General features: G+C 39.7%; 3 protein-coding genes across 10 annotated transcripts in view; all 3 read right to left on the bottom strand.

Annotated features, from left to right (window-relative positions):
• ppp1r42 (protein phosphatase 1, regulatory subunit 42) overlaps nucleotides 1-3,520 on the bottom strand; it is a 9,067-nt gene extending 5,547 nt beyond the window's left edge. For all 4 annotated transcript variants that reach the window (XM_023823524.2, XM_023823527.2, XM_023823525.2 and 1 more), the window contains exons 1-5: nucleotides 3,386-3,520; nucleotides 2,475-2,691; nucleotides 2,107-2,273; nucleotides 1,416-1,554; nucleotides 814-930 (exon numbers count right to left, since the gene is read on the bottom strand). In XM_023823524.2, the coding sequence (XP_023679292.1) occupies nucleotides 814-930; nucleotides 1,416-1,554; nucleotides 2,107-2,273; nucleotides 2,475-2,606 (555 nt within the window). In that variant the 5' untranslated portion in view covers nucleotides 2,607-2,691; nucleotides 3,386-3,520. The remainder of the gene's footprint in view (nucleotides 1-813; nucleotides 931-1,415; nucleotides 1,555-2,106; nucleotides 2,274-2,474; nucleotides 2,692-3,385) is intronic.
• A 3,563-nt stretch (nucleotides 3,521-7,083) lies between these two features.
• On the bottom strand, nucleotides 7,084-11,295 carry cops5 (COP9 signalosome subunit 5). Its single transcript, XM_023823523.2, has 8 exons — nucleotides 10,953-11,295; nucleotides 10,265-10,499; nucleotides 9,912-10,040; nucleotides 9,669-9,734; nucleotides 9,193-9,278; nucleotides 8,750-8,861; nucleotides 7,901-8,049; nucleotides 7,084-7,369 (listed from the first exon to the last, which is right to left on the bottom strand). Exons 1-8 carry the CDS (start codon nucleotides 11,087-11,089, stop codon nucleotides 7,279-7,281), a joined length of 1,005 nt encoding a protein of 334 aa, XP_023679291.1. The 5' UTR covers nucleotides 11,090-11,295; the 3' UTR covers nucleotides 7,084-7,278.
• A 354-nt stretch (nucleotides 11,296-11,649) lies between these two features.
• On the bottom strand, nucleotides 11,650-19,097 carry LOC111850058 (leukocyte elastase inhibitor). 5 transcript variants are annotated; one of them, XM_023823519.2, is made up of 9 exons: nucleotides 17,869-19,087; nucleotides 17,659-17,743; nucleotides 16,826-16,944; nucleotides 15,821-15,990; nucleotides 14,782-14,919; nucleotides 14,504-14,621; nucleotides 14,212-14,354; nucleotides 13,944-14,111; nucleotides 11,650-13,018 (listed from the first exon to the last, which is right to left on the bottom strand). In XM_023823519.2, exons 4-9 carry the CDS (start codon nucleotides 15,986-15,988, stop codon nucleotides 12,614-12,616), a joined length of 1,140 nt encoding a protein of 379 aa, XP_023679287.1. In that variant the 5' UTR covers nucleotides 15,989-15,990; nucleotides 16,826-16,944; nucleotides 17,659-17,743; nucleotides 17,869-19,087; the 3' UTR covers nucleotides 11,650-12,613. The 5 variants fall into 5 exon arrangements, with proteins under 5 accessions (XP_023679287.1, XP_072569057.1, XP_023679288.1 ...); XM_072712956.1 differs by lacking the exon at nucleotides 17,659-17,743 and having other exon boundaries at nucleotides 17,869-19,097; XM_023823520.2 differs by lacking the exons at nucleotides 17,659-17,743; nucleotides 17,869-19,087 and having other exon boundaries at nucleotides 16,826-17,151.
• Nucleotides 19,098-22,769: the final 3,672 nt, after the last annotated feature.

Below are 22,769 nucleotides of genomic sequence, written 5' to 3'. Positions count from 1 at the left end.
CTTTGGGCAGAGAAACAGTAATATGCACATTCTGCTTTCAAATGCATTTTTCACTATGTGCTCTGGAGGGATGTATTATGTTCTGTGCTTCTACATGGCCAAACACAATATTGCCGTGTTCAGAAAGCCAGAGATGTAAGAGATAATCATATAATTATATAAAAATACATAACACTAGAGTATGCCTAAGTGTCTGATGGACCCTGCTGTGAATATCATAACCATTATTATATTTTATATTGTATTCAATATTTAAAAGTCTGTTGAGTGGATTTCATATTAGTCATGTTAAACTTAGAGTTAGCAAACAATACATTTCTTGAAAATGTTCAGTAAACTCAAGAAATGGTTGGATTTACTGGAAGTGAAATTTTAAGGAAATAAGTTCGCAGGAGAAAGCAGAAAATATGTGCTTGTTTAAACTGTCATTGAATGGCTTCCCTAGGGAGAACTCTGCTGATTTGCTGAATAATTCTGACCCTGGTAGAATGCAGGACACCTAATCTCTGAGCGGGACTGATTTTTTTTTAGCAAATCTACCTTCCATGACTTTTCATAGTACCAAGAGATCACCTCTGCTATGTCAGTACCCTCAGACTATACGTAACAGAAAAACACATATTTACGAAACATATAGAAGAAATATAGTACTATATTGGTATGTAAATCTTAAATGTAATCCACTTTAAACACTACATCATTATGATTATATGTTTCTCTGCTGCTCATATGGGTCACTGTCAAAAAACAAAAATATGATTCTTGAGTTTTAAGACAAACTTTAAATATTATCAAGAGAATTTAAAAAATTACCGCAACATCCTGAAGTTGGTTATTGGCAGCAAATAGCTGTTTCAGTCGCTTAAGAACGGCAAGGTCCTGAATTTCATCAATGTTGTTGTTGCTTATATTTAAAACATTTAATGATTCCTGGTGTAAAAAATGTAAAAAATACTTGTTACATATTGCGGTATCATTTTAGCATGCCATTTACTAAACATTAATGCAGATTATTTTACACTTGCAAATTTCAAGTAAACATGCTTACTACATTCAAATGTGCAGAATAAATTGAAATGAAAATTGCATTCTTCATGTTACCATTTACACAGGGAATGTCCAGAGTTATGTTGTCTTAAATATGTCTTCAGATATGTCTTATTGCTTGAATTATTAAAGTACACATTACAGATTAAGCAAATGTATTGTCTGTTAAGAAAATTACCAACACCAACAACATCATATGTCATGTTTTCCCCAATTAGTTGGCAATTTATTTATTTATTAATTTTATTTGTTTGGACCTTTCATTTTATAAAAATAGTAATAGCGTTATCTATCTCTTCAAGTGTGCGTTGAGTGTGACCTTTATGGGGATGAAGGTGACTGTAATGTGCCAGCTGGCGATTCCTTACTGAGACGGCCAACAGGCTACTGGGCATGAAGAGCAACTTCTCCCCCGGTAGCAGCCTCTGACCCTCCAGGTGCAGCTCCCTGAGCTCCGTCAGCTGCTCCAGCCCCTCGACCACAGAGATGTTGTTGCCTCCCAGGTACCTGAGGCAAGCGGCACAGAAGATTATTGGGGTTCGGTGTTCGCACTCTAGCCAGCAAAATTATATGAGAAATGCTGACCACCAGCAGATAAAAAACTTATGTGGCCGTTGTGAGGCCAAGGAGACACAAATGTACAGGAGAATTAATAAAGCTTAAGGTGCAAACAATGGCTAACATCAATCATCCAATAGTGCTGTTACATGAACAGTTTATGTGTGAGATGATTGATATCAAAGAATAATATTACTATATATATATATATATATATATATATTTATTTATTTATTTATTTAATAACTTTAATATTATTAACGTGTTTAGGTGTCTTTCATATTCATATTTTATATTCTATTTATTACGGTTTTCTTGCACTATGATCCACAAGATCGTACTTTCATCTCCATGTGTAACATATGTACCATACAGCTGAAGATGACAACGATACTTTGACTTCTGACTTTGACTAGGAAGGCGGAGGGGCAGCTTGTTAAACATGGCGTTACCCATCCCCGCACCTTAATGGCATCGCTAGGCAGCCCCGCTCGTACTCACAGCTTGGCGAGCCTCTGCAGGCAGGAGAACCTCTCGATGCGCTTGATGTTATTGTTCTGCATGTACAGGTGTGTGAGACTGCAGGCAAAGTCCAGGTTACAGATCTGTGTCAGCCGGTTGTCATAGAGATAGAGGACTGTGAGGTTTCTGCATATAGAAATATCCCCCTGGAAATGCAAAGCTTTGTAAGTGTGAGGTGACAGTGCTTCCCACTGCAATACTGCATCACCTTAATGACACTAATGCAAAGCAAGCATTTTGCTGGAAAAACTGACTCAAATGAATCTGTAATTCTTATATATTTTTGTATCTTGTATATTTTCCTACATATATAACATTAAGGAGAGCCAGTGAAGTTTTATACTTACAATATCTTCAATATTTTTGTTGGAAAAATTCAGGTGGGTGACTTTCTTCAGATATTGTGAAAGAGACATGCTTCTTCTGTTTTTCAAGTGTGCGTGGGATTTGGCAATCAGGTCCACATTCAGGCAGACCATGACTACTTATGGTGAGCTCACGTTTCAGAATCAGAAATCTCTAGCTAAAATTGTGGCTATGATTGAACTGGCCAATAATAAAGATCTGTAAAAGAAAAAAATCCTATTAACACAATCACACAAAAACTTTAACTAGCGATCCTCTCACCCACACCAACCAAGTTTAGCTATTTCCATTTTTGAGGCAGATTTACCTGTTTATGAATAGTTTCATACCTGCCATGATGCCTCATAAAATATCATCGCTCTCTTAAATAGCTACATCCATATTCTAACTACTTATCCTTGTCAGAGTTGCGTGACGTGCAAAGCAGGGGTACACCGTGGATGCGACGCAACTCCATTACAGGGTATGTACAGTGCTATATATTTGTATAAATGTGACAGATTATTACGATTAAAATGTTTTAAATTGTTTCTTTACAAAAGTATGTTTGGCATAATCGGCATACATCATAATACAAGAACATATCATTAAAACATATTAGAAAACATTTCTAACTTTAAAGTAAAAAAAACACGAACTTGAAAAGCGACATGGCCTAATAAATTCGTGTCCTTAACATTTTTTATTTAAACGTGTACGCCTATTATCAGTGTTTATCCTGCATTGTACACTTCATATGTGTATTTGTGTACGTATATGACTGAGCTACAGCTAGTTAGCAATGGTTATAACTAACGGTAAACTAGAAAACTACCGGACTCAGAGAAATTGAACATTACAAACACGTTATAGTTAAAAACATTTAAATACCAGAACCGCAATAATACCCTACCTCTTATGTTCCAACGGTGTATTAGCCCAAACTATTGCGTTTTGTTTTTGTTTTTTTAAGTTTTCTTGTTTAAAAGTTGAGGTTTTTAACTCAGAGTCTGCACGCCTTTGTTTAGCCCGCCGTGCCGGTTGTTATGGTAACGGGACGCATGCGGGTTTTTGTGTTTGCGCTTATATTGACATATATTTATCATTTTATTTAAAAGCATTGACACGGTACATCTCATTTTACAAGAACAGCATTGGAGTGGAACTCAAAAAATGAAGCAATCGTGGTACTCTATATATTTACAATTTTACAACAGTGCAACACAGATAGCATATTATTTCTTTAGGATTCTTTGCAAAGATAGTTGCGTTACCGAAATCATAATCGCTATGATGTGTTTATTATGTTTATTACATTTATACACACTATTGGGACTTTAGTATTTTTACAATGTGCGTTTTTGATAATCTTGTTCATGCATTTTCTTTATTATACGCCTATACGGGAAAGTACAAACTTAACATCGGAATACATGTAAATTCTAAACTCTGTATACCTTATTTTTACAAACTAAAATTGGAGAATAAGGGTTGGTAATGTTTCCTTGAAACCCGGAGAAAAGATTTATTGTTAATATTACTCATTAGTAACAACTGGTGTTTTTTTTGTAATCTAATGCAAGCGGTAAATTCTCTATTCTATATAGTAGACCTACAAAAAAAGAAATATTTTCAAATATGACCGGCAAAAAATGGCCAAAACCTTAGAGTTGCTTTTGATTTCTTGTAAAGTAATGTCATTTCGCCAAAGGAAAGGCCCAAAGGTAACAGGATCTAGAACAAACAGGGGAATTCACAAAGGGAACGCGAGATGGATTACACTGGTCTGGCAGAAATAAATTAGCTATGCTCATTGCACTCATGGATCTTTACAGATTTTTCCCCCCATATGTTCTACATGTATGTTTTTCTGATATCACTATAGCAGCCTATTAAGCGATAAATCATTACACTAAACCGTCTTTCAAGAGGAAATTACTTTTTAAGAATAGGCCTAAGTTACTTTTTAAGCATAGTAGAATCAAACAATTAACAAAAACATATAATTGTTCTTCCATTTTTGGAATCTGATTGCATATTCCTTGATCAGGACGATGGTAAAGTCTTGGACTGGGTTACTGCTGAACATTAATCATTAGTTGAATGATATATGTTAGGCATTATAAATCGGTTTTGTAAGTGTTTGTCTTGTAATGGATTAAATGTCAAATGTTAATTTCATTGTTCATGAGGTGTTCTGACCTGTCTAATTTAATGGAATTTGGATTAGGCTTGTTGCTGGGGTAGTACAGTTAAAATAGGTTACAGTCAAACACATTGCTGATTTAAATGGTTTATTTCCAAAAATTGGATTCCAACTAAATAAATGACACACTTTCGCTTTTAATTTAATTTATATACGTGGTTGAAACAATGTCACATTAATGTCACATTTCGGTTACAATGCAGTCCTAGACAGTGATGTGTGTTATAGAATTAAATATTCTCATTCTTGCCACAACTAGCCTTATTCTCAATGGACATACTAATGTTAAAGAAGATAAATAGTAAAGGAAAATACATTTTTTTCATAAAAGCGTAAGTTAGATTTAGGACATCATGAGTTAAAACATGCCATAGTGGAATTCCCTTTCAATAATAATGCATGTTGTTCTTCACAACAAAATGCTGGTTGATTCTTCATAACCACACGCTGGATTGAGGAGCTGTCGCCCATTCAGCTCTGTCGACCCAGCGCATTATTATACAATGGCAAACCTTTCCATGCGACTGGGGTGCCCTTGCGCCGGAGTGGAGGGGAAACGCTGCACCGCCTTTGCCTCCCCAGGGTACAGACCATGCACTGCTGTGCTTGTTTACATTATTGTCATAGCCAAAGTAAACATGAATGCTACCAGATACCCATAAGAAAGCAGCCATTTTGCAGCACCTTGGTTTCAGAGGTCAGCCTTGAGATAAATAGTCATTCATCAGGCCTTGTGCTTATCTCTGCACAGCGAGGTTGTTGCCCTTTTATTAGGGTTGTGGAGTCTATTTATTATTACAATACATTTCTTATGCATTTAGTTAATGAAGTGGAATTCCGCAATTTAAGACTCCTGGCTTTATTTTATGTGAAATACATCTTGTAATAAATTCACACAAAGTAAATATGCAATTGGATGATGTGAAATATTGCGATTCACTGTGTGCTTCGCTGACTGAATACCTTTACATTGCTGTTTATGTACATATTTAATCTGCACGCCGACAGTATAAATAACAAACTTGCAGTTGTACCAGTTGGTACTGATTAAGCGTATGGCATGGTTTCATTAAATAGGAGATCTTGGGGAAAATGCAAGGAAATGTGCTGATGTTACATTGCTATAAAGATGATTTTAAAGAGATTAATCAGAAAATGAAAATGGGTTCACACTGGAATGTTTCTTAAATATTTAAATAAATTAAATTTAAAGGTTAATTATGTTCAACTTATAATTCACTTCACTGTCTTCATTGAATTTTCAAATTTTCCTGCTTTAGGAATTGTTCACTGTATAGGTTTCACAAGTAAAATAAATCTTAGAAATCTAATCCATTTACACACTTATCAATTAAGTAGTAAAAGGCCTTATGCGGGTTAAAAACTACAGACCTTTGTTCCAATGTCATAAGTCCAATATTCAGTTGTAGGGCTACTGTCAACACCATTCAACAAATCGATTCAGAAATACAAAACCATATGAAACAAAACATAGCATTTTTTGTCTTAAAAATAAACAAAACTGTTACATAGTACCACCCCCCATGGCGTAAAAGTACACAGGCCCCCTATAAGTCCTCCGTGATGAAGAACAGACAGAAATGAGGAGTGAATGAACCACAGTTTCTCCAGCTCCTGTATTGCATCACCGGCACAGTTAAGGCTGATGAACCCTGATAGTTACAGGCTGTGTAACTAATGAAGACACCACCCTGAGTCTTCCCTTACTGGGGGGGGGGGGGGGGGCACTGTGTTTATCTTTGGACCAGCATGTCGATCATGTTAATTCCATTATGTAACCAGAGCCAAAAATGAGCCAGTGACAGACAAATCACGGCCCTTATTACAGTGTTGTGTTGTAAGGCATCTGCCTGTGAGTGATGGCTCACATGGGCCCTGCTGATGTAAATGTCACAGTGTAGGTTTACACTGAACCGAGAAAGATGTCAGATTTGCTGTTCACTGAAAAAGAAAATACATTAGTTAGAACTGCAGACCACCCAATGCATTTGGAAAGTAGCTGGTAACTTTCAAGAAATGCTTTTAAATTAATCCTGAGACTCTCCCTGTGAAGTATAAAGTATCTGGGTTGGCCTATAGTATAGTGATTATCAGTAATTAAATTCAGATTTTTTATAGATTTACTGTGAGAACCCTAAAATATAAGGTCATCCATTTTTTTCTTATTATTCAATAGTAGATTGACAAAAGGCAGTACGTTTCATTCTCAAACTTCAAAAACCTAATGATTTATTACCCTTTGTAACAGACTTAATCTCAATTGTCTTTATAATACTGCACATAAACAAACTAACAACCTAGTCATTAAACAAATACAAGTTAGTCATTATGTCATATATAAACATTCCCACTAGCAACCACACAACATTAATCCAAGCGTCAAAAAAGTCTGTCAAAAATTTGTTTATTGAACATACACTGAAATGACAGACAATGGTGGAAATGAACCAAATAAAGCTGAAACACAGCCGTAGATAAACGGTAGACACTAATTAGAGCCCCACTACACACTCACACAGCAGGATGTCTGCGATACGGCCAGGCGCCGCCGTGGAGCAAAGCCGCCCCCTTCCACCAGCCTAATTGGCAGAGGTATTGATTTGATTGAAGAGCTTGTCTTTAATGACTTGGGACATCAACCCGTGGATGGCTTCTATAGTCGTCTTACAGCTGAAAAGTGCCCAATATGAGTGTTAAATTTCAGGTAAAAACAAGGTAGATCTCAAAAACATTACTCTGCACCATGTCTACGTATTTATTGTTATAAGCACAACTTTATTTATTGTCTCAATGGAAGTACCTTAATTTGTATTTCTGATCTTTGTTTTGTGGGTGCCACTTTACAATAAGGCTACCCATATAAAGGGTATATGAATGGTTTATAATACGGTTATTAATTAGGTTGTAATATTTTGTAAATTAATAGACAATTTTAAACAAGTTATAACAGTTTTATTTTTATTAATGACTTACTACCATTTACAAGTGGCAAAGGGAGCCTTATTGTAAAGTGGTACCGTTTTGTGTTTAAGGATGGCAGGAAGGACCTGCAGATTTTCATTGCATAGTGGAACTGACTGCCTACCGTGCATATGACATACTCTGGAATCTGTCTTGAAACAGCAGTATGGGAAATGGTCAAACAACCACTAATTCAGCGGTCAGATCTCAGGGCAGTACAATGTAAAGTAAGGGTGATACCTGTCCCGTGTGGCTTTGGCTAGCTTGTCCTCAGACTTGCGGTCGTGCGTGTCCAAGCCCAGCATGAAGCTCCCCCTCCCCAGCTGGGCCTCTGACTGCTCAAGCTTCTCAGACAGGTCGAAAACCTGCCCCGTGGTGTAGTCTGAGTTCTGGGGGGAGGGGCAAAAGGTGTGTCACGCCAAGCCGTGGGACCACATTCATTAGTGGCACATTAAAATCGATCTGGGGTCGAATAACATGTGTTACATAACACAACCCCTGTATGTTAGCTAAAGAAAGACGAGGTGGTGTCTTCCACCCACACGGATGACATCATCAAGCCAAAGTCAAGTTTACTGTCATTGTGCACAAGCACAATGAAAGCATATAACAGGCTCTCATAGTGCAAGCATCACACACAGTGATGAAGAAGATACAAAATGCATAAAATCATAGTGAAATAACTGCATTGGCGATCTTTTTAAACCAGTAATCAGTCAGTCCAAATGCATGATGCTGTTTGGATAGTGCAGCACATTCAGAACCAGTTCTAAGATGCATAAGATATCAGGCAAATTAAAACTACTTTTTACAAAATTACTTACTCAAAATACTAAGAGTACATGGACATAACTAAAACACCTTTTGGCCCATGTCTAAAAATAAACATCATGCAAAAACGTTGTGCATCCAAAGAATTGACATATAAATGGTGAAAGACCAGATGACAAAAACCGAGGCGGGCACGGACTAAACCGAGGCGGGCACGGACCAAACCGAGGCGGGCACGGACCAAACCGAGGCGGGCACGGACCAAACCGAGGCGGGCACGGACCAAACCAAGCACTGCGGCCGCACGGTTGCACTTACTGTCAGCAGGCTGGACGAGCTCAGAGTGTTCACCCAGTATTTGTTCCAAAGGAGCTCAAGCAGCTTGCGATCGAGGGAGGACTTAAAATAAGTCACTTCGAGGGCATAGTACCTAAACATAAAAAACTGCATTTACGAAAAACATACCTCTATGACTTTATCCTCCACATACAATAAAATCAGCCAGAAAACAGTGATTTGTCTCAGATAATTCAGACCTCTGAAACTGTCAACTACACCATGACTAGTATAATTTCAATACCAGTTTTCCCGCAAATGTTAAATGTGGAACAGCTCTATGTCTTTATGACCTTATCGTTTGTAGGTCATAGCATCATGTGGCCATTTGGAATCCATTACGGAAAAATGCTGCCTTTCCTTGGCATTCACCCGTTTATTTTTAACCAATTACAGGACTAAGACTGGCCCTGCCGGCTGCTTACTGTTTGCAGTGCACACCAAAGTCTTCAATTTTATTCAGAGGGATGGTCTGGTACTCCGAGGGCCCTTCATCCGGTGGCTTGTAGCCCTGTGAGGAAAGCAAAGATTTTCAGACATGCTGTTCTATTTCAGTTCAAAACATCAGCAACTTATGAAAGCTCAAATAGAGTTTGTGTCTACAATATACAATCAACAACACAGCATGGGGAACAAGCTCAGTAATATTATTCCATTTCTACAAGTATTATTTTACAGCAGTACTGTATTTGATGCTTCAGTGAAATTTATATACATATATATTAACATGGACAAAATCAATAAAATAAGCAATTACTGTACTGAGAAAAGTGACTGATCAGTACCCAGTACATATACTTAGCAATGGTGTAGTCTAAGAAAACATATTTAATCAATCATATCGCTCAAGCTGTATGCTGTGTTGGAAAAAAATAATTCTAAGTGAAAAATAATCTCTTACCTTTGGGTATGTTCTAAAGGCTCCAAGATTGACTTTACCTGCAGATATGGTTCGAGTTGGGTCAATCTGAAAGGAATGCAACTCAAAATTATACTAGGCAAATATTTCCTTTAGAAGAGGCACGCTACGATGGAACAAGTTTACACATTTAAATGAATCGGATGCCAAATTAAACACGACTCATATTAAACGTAAAAAACGGGTAACAAAAATGTTCGATTTGGCGTATGGCGGTATACTTACAACAACCGCCACAAAGGGCTCCTGGAACTGCTGGTTGAGCATCTGTGTGCTGACATCGATGCCGGAGAGCCAGCAGCCGTAGCCTGGGTGACTGTGATACCAGCCGATGGCGTTTTCCAGGCGTCCAACCTAATACCGAAGAACGGAGAAAAGGAAGAGATCCAGTGATTGAGGAAATCCGTTATCCATACCGATTCGTATAAAATAGTAAATACGTTACATGTAATGTCAAAACAAATATAAAATTATGCCACCTGCACTGCGTGCATAAAAATTTACGTACAGTGTCCAAAACAAGCTTAAAATATTTAAAAATACATTTATAGTATACAAGCAACGAAAGGGACTGCGACCTGCTTGGCGTTTTCGATGTACGCCGCCATGTACTCATAAGCGGCCGCCTGCGCGTTGACTCGGGTCTCGGTGCCTTCCACGGGCAGGGCAAAGCTGTCCATGATGATCATGGTTTCGCCGTCCACCTTCCCCAACATCAGTCCCATCACCTCCAGGTTGCCTCCTGACCGAGCGTGCATCACCATCTTTAGCAGGGCCAGGGCGGAGATCTTGCAGTACTTGAAATAATGATGGCTGATGTGCAAAAATGCAAAAAAAAGACCCATACATATACAGTGTCTCCCAGTTATTTCCACGGACATACTTCATAGTCATGCATCGTATACGCGACTCCCTGAATTTACCCTATTATGAAAAAACGTGTGCAAATACAGAATAACTTTGACAGTCATCGTTTTTTGGTAAACAAACTCTTGTATCTAGATATGTCCTTCCACTCTACTCTGTAAAAATATTTTTTTCCGCCTTATATTTAATATTACTACTAGAAAGTTCCTAACTAGTGGACAACTACTTAACCAGTTATTTCATATCAGATAGGGTTCACGGATCCATCATCGAAGCTTGTGATGTGTATGAGGGCTTTTAATGAGAAAGCCGGCCCACCGCTACATGCCAATCCAGGAAAGACTCACGGGCCCCTTCGTCCCTGGTTCTGTCATTTAGAGGTGGGCACCGCAAACTCACTCTTTAGTCCACGGTTTGGCGGCCAGGATCTCTTGTTGCTGCTTCTTGTCGTATTTGTAAATCTCGTCTATACTCTGAACTTCCTGCATGCTGTTGGAGAGCTCCCAGGTCTTCTGGGCCATGCCACTCCCGGCCATCTTCCTCTGTTTATCGTCGTCAGTCTTTTGTAAACGCTTAATGAGAGCGTAGTAGCTAAAACTCTGCAAGCAAGGCTTTTCGAAAGCGCATCTGCACGCGTGAATTTTGGTCAATCTCCTTTGAAATAACAATGTCAGCGATTCAGTATCGCAGTTTACGATCAATTAGGAACCATGACATAGGACAGTACTATCGTCAGCAAGTCAGAGGGGCGTCACCTACTTATTCCAAACAAAATGACAATATTCAAAAATATTTAAAGCTATTTAATGCCAATACAAACAACAATATTTGAAACTTTATTTGTAACAATACTAGTTAGGATGGTGTTGCGTTCGGAGTTGCGTTTATTTAATATGTACTATTCTTCATGTCCTGTTTCTATGGTTTAATCCAGACCGAAGGGGACCGATTATTTACAAGAAAAAAATATAGGGTGACACCAGGCGGACTTAAGATGCAATTACATCGTTATTTACGTGTTTTGCTTTTAATATACTGTATAAAACGATATTAACTCTATTATATGAAGCGAAAATAATTGGACACTTCAAAAAACGACGACTTAAGTTATATTTGTAACAGGTAGAATTACATTACATTACAGGTATAATTGACTATTTTTTCCGCTCGTTTTTGCAACAACTTAGCCGTACATATTGACTTCTATATTACATGGTAAAAAGAAAATGTCACAGTCACAAATACTGGCAGGAGGAATCAAGAAAGATGACTGTATACTGTTTTTTTTCTGTTAAATTCAGTACATGCTTTGAATATTTTATTTGTATTTAGTATGTATCTTGTATGTAGTCAATTGTATCAGTAAAATTGACCCATTAAAAAACACCATGGTTTTCTAAAACGCCAGAAGGGGAAAATTGCATTCCTTTCAGATTGACCCAACTAGAATTTGCCGAAAGAAAAAAAACAGAAACTCAGAAACGTATCAACTTTTTCTCCACATTAGCACACTAAATTAACAGGACTGCTGCCCAACCTCCTCCTTTACATAATAGACTACTTGTGTTTGAAGAGAAACTTTAATGCTTTTACATGTGTGGGGATCCTGAATATGTATCTCTATGTTGTGTATTTAAATATATCAAGAGAACCATACTCACATAGAATTTCTGAAGAACATATCAGTGACACCAAAAATAAGTGTAAGAAACATATACTTTGATAGTTTTAAGAAAAGATAGTACAGAGTAGTAAACACAATGACTAGGAATAGATATCCGGATCACCAAGATTAGTTTCACTGTATAAATCCAAAGATTTTGCACACCCAGAGTTTTACTTTAAAGAAAGATATCAACCACAAGAAGTTTCTTCCACCATTACTCTTATACAGTAAATAGCAACAGTCGACATTTTGAAAATTGCTTTTAATCAAAAAAATAAAATAAATCATTCATAATGGAATTAAGTATGTATTTGTGTGTTGTACATCTACAAGCTACAGGAAGGTATTCTGGCAATGATTAACAGAAATGCATAGGTAGATGTCAGCTGCTCAATTACGGTGAGGAAAATCGGCCGAAGAAGAGAATGGTCTTGGATTTGTTGTGTCTGATGAAGAACAGAAAGGGGTGATCGGCAACAAAGTACTCTTCTCTGAACATGGCGAAAGCCACGATACCAGCGGTGGCTGCCGCTGCCTCTGTGCCCTCCTCATTCACCTCCACGAAGGACTTGTGGACAACGGTAGAGAGGAAGAGGCCGCCGGTCCCATTCATCCCAGAAAGATCGGCCTGTGCTGCATCAAACACGTCTGTCATGCCCAGAGAAACCAGGGGGGCCTTCAACTCGTAGTCATCTTCCAGCTTGAACTTGGGCAGGTGGACGCAGATGTCTGTCCCAGTGTCCATGTTGTGCCTTTCTGTCCATTCCTGTATCTTCTCCAGCGTCAGCTCTTTCTCCAGCTTTAATGTGCAGGGAATGAAACGATATTAACAAAAAGGAAAAACAACCACTTGGATTCATTTATCTCTGCAGTTTGCAAATGATTTTAACTTGTGGTTATTGGTATGATCCAGTGTCTTAGGTACAACCATGAGCTAAGCCCAGAACTTCCCAAAGCCTGGATAATGTTTTCTGGCTCAGGCTCACTGGAGTTTTGAGCACCTGAAACTAATTACCATGATACCTCTATAAATATCTCTTTGTCAGGTTCCCCCTGTCCAAGGTGTCTGTGAAATATATGAGTAAGTTTTCAATAATCATCTGCCAAGCAGCCCCTCTGTCACGCCCCGCTCCGTCCGCTCCTAATGTGTGCCACGCCCACCTCGTTACCTCGTGTTCAGCCCTGATTGTGATCGCCTGTGTCCTATTAAGTCTAGCTTGTCTTTTGTATTTAGTCCTCGTCTGAGTCAGTCTTCCCCAGATCTGTCATTGTATTGTCATGTGGTGTCCGTGCCTGTCCGTCCCTCCATTAAAAACCCACGTTTCCCTAACTCCTGGCTGCTATTCGCCTGCTTCCTTGTTCGCCTCCCCGTCTGACGTGACACCCTCGTGGACAGGTGGAGTAACTGTATATAAGTACTGTATGGAGTGGCTGGAGACGGGTCCTGAGCACTGAGCTGGGAACCACAGGCTTATATGAAGGTTACCTATGAAGGTCTTATGAATTTAAACATGTATATTGAAGGCTTTTAAATGTTTACTTTGTATAGCTGCTCTTGGTATATTGGTGTTAACCTACACTCTTCATTACTCATACCATTAGCAGCAGAAAGCTGCTTTGTTGCATACGTTTCTGTTTTCTAAGTACTGGTTGAAGCTTCTGATCCAATGAGTCTGACATGTCATCACCAATGATGATTTCATGTGACTATAAGCTGGGGTCACCTTCTGCAGGGGGTTGGAGCCATTTTTGGCCTCTTGGGGCAGCAGGATGAACATGCTCAGCTCCTCGCTCTTGTATGGCAGCTCCAAAACCTGAAGCTCATACTCTGAGATGTAGTTGAAGGGGAACTTCTCCTTCTGGTACATCATCTGCACTGGCTTGGTCTCTTTCTGGCAACAAAACAAGTAAAGAAATATACACACCATGATAAATGACACATTCTGAAAGTCTGCTAAGTAGTACCATTACCATAAGGAATTATGATCTTACCTGATTGATTCTGAAGGACATTTCCTTTGTGTTGTTTGCATCAAACTTTTTCAACCAGTCTCCCTTGAAATAGATGGCATTAATGAGAGCCATTCTTGTCATGGAGTTGATAGATCCTGGTTTCAAAAGCTCTTTAATTTTACCTACAAAGGGAAGATTACTGGTTGAAGGCTGATTTTGGAAACAGGGTTTTAAAACATGAATTTACTTTGGGTTTTTAAAACTTTGGATGGGAGGTAGTGGCACATCATACAAGTTAAATTAAAACCCTGATTTACACAAATGGTCTCACCATTGGTCTGCTCTTCCACCCACTGGTTGATCTGGCCCCTGCATGCTGCTGAGGCTCCTATAAAGTCCACTGGCATCAAGTCTGCGTTGTAGAACTTCTGTGTAGAGTCCAAGAACTCCTGTGATAGTTCAGAATGCCATTTTAAGTTGTTCCTATTCATAAATAAGAATTTGAACTTTACTGCTACTTTATTGTAACATTTGTAAGTTCTCTGGCAGTTGGGATGTTTGCTGTAGTGAGTCACAGGAGGATGTATGAAAATACTGACTGTGACTCACCTGCAGGAAGCTGAAGGTCTTTTCACCATAGAGACGGTTGGCGAGTTTCAGCAGATAAGGGGCATCAGGTTTCTTAATATCGGAAATAAACTTCTGTAGATCTGAGTGGACATGAGACGTTGTGTTGAAAGAAAGACCCTGTAAAAAAAAATGAAGGGTATTGTTACGGTCTAATGACATGTTTCTACAATCTACCAGAGTCCAACAGCATCATTCTGCCAGAACCTCACAGTATCTGTTACTGAGCAACTTCTACATTTTAAGATGCCAAAGCGCGGTGACAGGGTTGCACATCATACTGCTTACAGAAAGTCACAAAGTCCGTTCAAGTCCTGCAGCCACTGAGTCAAGGAAAATATAAGTTTGCAAAAGATTTATTGCATCTTTCATAGTAACAGCCAAGCCTGTTTGTCTGGTCGTCATGGGCAACCAAAGTACAAACACTGTACTATCTGATAACAAGAGGTTAATTATTCTTGCTGAAACCATGAAATAAAGGGAACTCCAACTGGATGAGTGAAGGACACTATAGAGCCATAATCAGTCAGAGAGGAATCTAGGGTTTTTTTTTTTAAATAAGTATTGGTGTTGTACTGTCTAATAAAATACATTTTCCTGTTAAACAGGAACCAGTTCCTCACAGCACTATTTTCCCTCTGTTCCTTTACCTCACAAGTGTGTCTCCTTTCATCTGAGACACTTTCCCTTGTCCTACAGCAGTAGCTGTGACTTTTTAAACATGATTCTTATTATTTTGATAGTTACCTCACATGCAAGGTCATCACTGTATCTGGAATGGATCTATATAAGTAAAAGTGAACATTTCCTGTATACCAGGAGGATCAGATTCAGGCTGAAATTTGATCCCAGCCATCTCAGTGTAACATTACTGCCTGCTTAGTGCATAGCTTTGTCAAAGTGGATTCATTTTTTTCTATTTGTTCCTGTTCCAACAGACAATGGCTGGTATGTTTGCCCCGTAGTTCTTGGTCTACAACACTGAAGCAGACAGCCATATGGAAACAGCCGGACTCCCTACCTTCGCCATCTGAGCCGCGGTGTTCCCCTTAGCGCCCAGGTAGACCATGGCTAATGCCGAGGTGATGCTCAGAGGGGAGAAGAAGATGTTGCCATTGCTTTTGGTCTCACAAAGGATCCGGTAGAGGTTCAGAGCGAACTGTGTGTTTGCGCTGCTTAGATCTTCCATGGCTTAAAAAAAACGAATGAAACGTCAAAAGGTGACAGATACTGCCCCCCAAAGAAGAACAATTACCACAGCTTACAGTTAGATGTGTTTAATAAACTACATTTTTCAACAAGGATACATGAGAATTACTTCTGATGTTTTAAGTTCATTCTACTAAGCGATTGCACGTTCAAATGAAACACAAAGATCGCTCATAGGGGGCGATTATGTGACGTGGTTTACATTGCAGATACGTGGCTAAACCGCTGCTAGTACAACACGGGAATCTGTAGTTTACTAAATACAAGATAAATACTTACAAGCTGCAAGACCTTGTGTTTATCAGAGTTGAAATTAGAAAATGAAACTAGTTACCGGAAGTAGACGACTAGTGATGTTTACAGAGATTTATACATGTAAATTCATTTGCGTAAGTATACATTAATTATTTGGGAAAACGCAACGATTTGTTTAAGTTCAACACGGCAAATAAGAATCTATTTCATGTGTTATGCAGTTCTCCCTAATAAATTTATACAGCTTACCATACGCAAATGTGTTCTCGACAGATGAGAGAACCATATGATACACATACAATACTTGCACGATTCTGCAATTAAGCATTGCGATTTCGCTGTATTTCCCCAGGTCTCAGAGGAGAACCTCTAACTGACAGCCACAGTCACAAGCATTTCTCCAGCTGTCACACCCCACACTAATCTGGAAGTTGGCAAATGCTGAACCCCAGCAGGTGCTGCAATATGCAACGTTAGCGTCAAGGCGCACCCCAAGAAGATTACAATTAGATTTTAATCGTTATTTCATCATAAATACAAATCACAGGCCATTAATACTTACTAAGAAGAATATAGGGTCCGGTGTAGTTTATCTCAGGAACTGAATTCCTTGAAGGATCCGTACTTAGGTTTTAAGATGAGGCGCGGTCACACACACGACAAAGGTCGCATTGAGTAAATCTAAAAAGGGAGTGAAGCACCGTAGTTAATTATGTAGTGACTTTAGTGTTCTGAGACCAGTTAGCTTAAAGGATGCTTTGCAGCCTATGACACATGTAGTAGGAAACAAAAGCACCAGTCAAAAGAGGCCTTCACTGATTCAACAACGGTAATCTCAAATGGCTTGTTTTTGTCCAATGAATGTTGCGGTTATGTTTTGCTTCAGGAAGTTACGGGTTATGGCATGCATTAAAATATTGGTGCAATACTTTTTATAGGTACAATTTTAGAGTATTTTGAAATTTGAAGAAGGCACCAGCTGATTGAGAAGGAATACGTCCTTAGACTGAGGATTAAATAATTTGTTGTTTGCAGGTCTATAAAAATCGTGTGTAAGCGTGATCAGAATGAATGAAACACAACCATCCACAAATTCCAGAATTAAGCTAAAGCCAATAAATAGATTATCATGGTTGAACCAATTGGGGTTGACATTTGATCCACCTGCCCCCAGCATGTCAATATATCTGAGTGCCCGAAAATCATGAAAAACAAAGAAGTCGGCTCCTGTTTAGGCTGGGTTTAAGACCCCGGCTGTGGGGAAGGGGGAGGGGAAGTAAGGTGTTCAACTTTGCTCTGTTTGCACAGGTGAAAACATTCTGAATTCTACACAAATAATGTTGTCTTCAGACACTGTTTAAACAAAGCAAACCAGAAAGTCTCTCATATATATACTTCATGCCGAGGTATATGCTGGGGTGGGGCCACAGAGACACTGGCCTCAGTTGAAAGCTGATTGGCCCCTGGAGTGGCCCCTTCCCTGTCAATCATGGATTAAAAACATATCATTGGCTAATGATAACATATGAATTACGTATGAATTATGGCACCACTTCTGCCATGCCTTAAAAAAATTCTACAATCCCCCCGGACCTTATGACTTACTGTTGATAGAAGGAGATCTGTTTGGAACTGAAGAGAGATTTCCGACCTCCACCCTGGAAGTTCAACACTCAAGAGCTTGAATGACAAACAGAAGAACTCAGTGGTCTTCACCCTTACCTTTGCAAAACCTAGGGGAACAATCAGTATACTTAGAAAGACCAGCAACTCTCAAGGCTTCAAAAACAAATGTCATCACACAATGCCTGCAAAATACAAAACTGCAGCTTCTTTTGGTTAAACCTGTTGGACTGTTTCTGATTTATGTCTGGTCCTGTGCCAGAAAGCTAGATCCCCTCCGTCTCCCGATTGCTGAAATAGCTCACAACTGTGCACATGTGTGGAATTAGTAATGTGATCAAAGGAGTTATGGAGGAGTGGTTTTGAGGGCACAAGCCGGTTGAGAGCTTAAATAATTGGTAACTCATTTGGCCTCCTCCTGAAGATTGAACAAAGCTGCATATATGCATAATTCACGTACATAATCTGTGAACAAATCTGCACTTACAAGCCAAAAAGTATTCCTCCCTATTGTATTTTTCCACCTGTCATTATAGGATTGTGTGGTTATTAGACACGTCAGAGGATCTTAGCTTGATCGGGCTGTTGCGTTCTACATGTGAACTATTTGTGTGAGGAAAACAACCCATTTGGCTTCTTAGGTTCTTTGAAAATGGCCAGCATTAATGAGCAGGGACAGAGTGTTCTGAAAAGAAAACAGCAATAGTGACAAACTAGAGACCCTTTGACATCATGGGGCAAGCATCCTAAAGGACTATGAAGCTATAAGTCTTTTTGCTGCACGTGTGACATTCCCAGTAACTCTTATAGCCAGCTTCCTGGAATAACACTATAGTGTACTCTCTTTTTTTGTAGGCTTACAGTCCTTTATGGATGTATCTATTGCCCAAGCCTCTTCTGGTATCTCACACAAACAGCAGCAGCCTCTGTGGTGTCGGCACCAGCCTTTGAGTTGAGCTGACTCTAATGAGAGGACAGCTGGGCTTGCGGGGGCCTTGGCACCGGCGCCCACCAGGTCCACCCATGCCCCCCCCCCCCGATGGACTGGCTGATCCTCTCTTCGGGAAGGCCTCTCTCAGGTTCCATTAGTGTGAAAAAAGCAGCCCAGCACCAAACAAGGAAGGAATCTGGGGACTACATTGGGCTGGAAGCCAGAGGGGGAGGTGGGCAGATAGCTGGGGGGAGAGTACGGCAACTTCCCTTAATGCTGCGAGACTCCACCCTTATCCTGCTGCTTCCAGTCACCCCATTGGTTGGTACTGTGAGCAACAAAAACAGACTGTGGAGACAAGAAATGTTAGAGAATTCTGGGTAAAAAACAATAGGCTTAGCTTCTGCTCTGAATTCAGTTCAGATTCAGAGATCTGTCATACAATATGGTGGGAATATTTATGAAGGAAATTCAGATTTAATTAGTGCACCGATCATGAACTGTTACACTGTTTGGAAACATTTGAATGTGAGATACAAAAGAAAAAACTATGAATAGATTCGTAAAATACTGCCATGTCGATGCCCCCTCAGGGTGCAGAGCGAAATTTGGGTCAGAAATTAATGGCCAAAGCAAGCCGACTGCACATGAGGCAGAAAAAGCCTTAGCAATATAATGGAAGGCTGAAGCACCCCCAAGAAAAAGGGATGAAGATAAGATGTTACTGTGAACTTCGTACCCAACTTGCTAAGCTAATGCTAAGAAATACTTTATGGAAATTCTACCTTGAACTCTGGCAGCCTGCCCCAAACTCCAGCTAATGACAGGCATGTCACACGTCATCGGTACACCTCCATCCATCTTCGGTTAGCCTCTCTTCCTAGTCCCCCCCCTTAATCTGGAGATAGCGTGACTTTCTTCAATTACACTGGGGCAGCAGCATTAACAGCTCCCTCTGCTTCAGCAAGCCAGGAGGTTCAAGTGTCCACTTTATATAAACACACACATTTTAGCATTTCAACATGCCGTTCCCTGCCGACTCTCTGGGGGAAGGGGTCTGGGGCAGATCTTCAGTCTAAAGACAACTTCTGGAGTCCTGCGGTTGGTGGAAGTCCAAGAGCTCAGGACAAAAACATAAACACTAGCTGGGCAATTCCATGTGAAAGTCCATTTGATGACACATCCATGAAGCTGATAAAATGCTATGTATTTCTAGCATATAAATGAATGAATTTGAGGATATTCAACACAAGAGGACACATGAAAAGATATGCAGCTATACCATGCTCTGAGTCATTTTGTTTGCCAATATGAGTCCAAATGTCACATGCAGCCCAACTGAAATTTATAGACAAGTGAAAAAAGAGAAAAGCAGAGCTTCGATTCTCGATGGGTTTCCATTTTGACAGCTGGGGAGCTTGTTGCGATAACTGTGTTATGGCCAGAGATAGAGTGTAGAGGAATTCTGAGTCTGGTGTGATGCTGCTGGTTTTGGAAGTACTGTACATGAAACATGGTGATATTGACATATCAACTTGCCAAACAACAGCGCAACAGATTTAAAAGAAACTGGGATTTTTCTTGTACCAGTCACAAACACACTAGTCTGTGACTGCTTTTTTGTTCCATGGATGAAACTTCTGATGTAATTTTCAAAGTGTTAAGAGATCTTTCCGTCTGTATTCCACTGCCACAGTCTCCCATTAATAAAGTTATAGCAGTGGCAAAGATAATGAATGAAGAAACACATTAGTGTTCCAGGGCATCCAGTGTAAGGACCTCTTGGCACCATAAAATGAAAATGACCTTTTTGGTAATTATAGATTTGAAAACATAGGAAGGCAATAGTGAATCACTCCTCAGTGTAGAACACTGAGCACACAGCAGAAATGAATCTACTGTCCTTGGGTCTGTAGTCTTTAACAAGGGTGAACTGACATTCCTGACAATGTACTCAACACAAAAGTTGTCTGAAAACCTGAGCACACAACACTTGGAAATTGTTCGGCAATAAATAAAGAGCTAAATCTTAGACAATAGTGCTTCGCATTGTTACAAGTAAGAATTTCTTGGTGAATTTCCTCATTAAGGGTGTTTGATTGGCAGTGGAGGGTGTATTGAGAGGAGAGGCAGGTGACGGCAGATGTACTGATTTGTTCCTCCTGTTCTCCAGTCATAGAATGTTTGTGAATTATTGGGTTTTGTTTTATTTTATACCTCTGTAACCTGAGTGTTTTTGTACCATCTACACAATGTGCTCTTTTTGGTCCCTGCACTGTCTGTGTCTTTTTCTGGGATGAAATTGTAAGTTGTCCCTGTAATGAGGGTAGGGTGACCACCTAATCCATGTCAGGGGGACACTATGAGCAATGGCAGGGTTTGTAAACTACCATTTCAGTAAAAATGACCTGGATTTCCCTTTAGCACTGAGTTCTTGCTGGGTGGTGATTGGTCAGTCTCCTATAATCATGTATGTGCCACTAATGTTAATGTGAAACAGCTGGATGAGTCTTTCAATCAAGGAAAAAAAAACAATAAAAGCACAAGTAGAATTGAACAAATTGCCAAGCACAGGAGCCTTTCAGTTTTAAAATAGTTTGTAAGACCTGAAGTAGCTCATAGTGTCCTCCTGACATGGACTAGGTGGTGACCCTAAATGAGGGTGCCAACACAGCTAAAAATTCTCTAATTTATTGCACCGATTGGAACCATTTGCGGAATGCTTCAGGAATTCTGACATGCCAAGTGTTGAGACCGTAAATCAAGGTTGATCCGGACACTCCAGCCACCCAGCAAAAGGGAAACCATGAGGGGGAAGAGTGATAAGGAGGATGCACAAAAGGAAACTAGACCCTGCACCTCGCAGCCCCTAGTCCTTATTCGTGGCAGTGGTAACAAAACAGTAGCCAAATTCTTCCCATGATTCATCAGACTCATCTTTCGTCTGACAGCTGACAAAATATCAGATCTCATTTGCATGTAGTCAGAGCTTCCCTGCTTGGAAAATCTGTCAAAGCCTTGCCTTGTCCTCAATAAACAATTTCAGTACATTGGGAAGAGATGTTCTCCACAGCTAAGATATGCCATGCAATGTAGGGTTGCCTAATTGTACCTGCCCCCAGAATTTGATCATGATCTTCATTAAGCATTCTATAGGGCGACTTTAGTTTGCAGTTCCAGAGATTAATACTATACTCTACCTCCAGTGATGTTAAACTGACAAGATATTCTAAATTGGTTCTAGCTGCAGCTGATGCACAGAAACTCATTCGGCACCACCATAAATTTGGTACAACTATGAATGTTTATGACACAATTACATCTCATTTTTTGGTAAATTTTATCCTCTGAGCAAATTTCCAAAACTCAGTTGTTTGTTGTTGTTTGGAGATGAGACTGCCAACTACCTGAAGTTGGGCTTCCTCATCATATGGTAATGTATTGGGAACCAAAACTGGACCCAAGAACTCGACTGAAAGATATGACCAGCCTCCCCCTGATGCGAGTTAATCCTTTTATTCCCTCATGCTATCTCCCTTTGTCCTGCGACTTTGTGTCCTCCAGTCACACACCAATGCTGAGGGTGATTTACAAGACGGAGAATGACAGGAACCCCAAACGTTTAGCATCACCATGAAGGAATTAGCCGACTGACTACAGCACTAATTATCAAAGGACTAATAAAAGTCTATTCACAGCCAGTGCCGTAATACTAGTGTCCTGTCATAGCTCAAGCAGGTGGTAGCCAAAGAAGACAACAGCCATTTCTTTGGATGATCAGGAACCTCAGCATGTCTAAAGCATCTCACAACCAAAGACCCATGAACAACTGGACCCTGGTGGCCTCTTCAGTGAGTTTTAACAGAAGATTTACTTCTCCACCAAAACCTGATGCTGTTTAGACCTAATTTTGTCCTACTTGCAGCCAGACAAAGACTCTGGGTGGCAGTTT

Source organism: Paramormyrops kingsleyae, chromosome 1 (genome assembly GCF_048594095.1).
Source record: "Paramormyrops kingsleyae isolate MSU_618 chromosome 1, PKINGS_0.4, whole genome shotgun sequence".
In the NCBI taxonomy this organism is placed as follows: Eukaryota; Metazoa; Chordata; class Actinopteri; order Osteoglossiformes; family Mormyridae; genus Paramormyrops; species Paramormyrops kingsleyae.
Note: the sequence above shows the minus strand (reverse complement) of the source record. Positions and strands in the feature narration are given on the sequence as shown.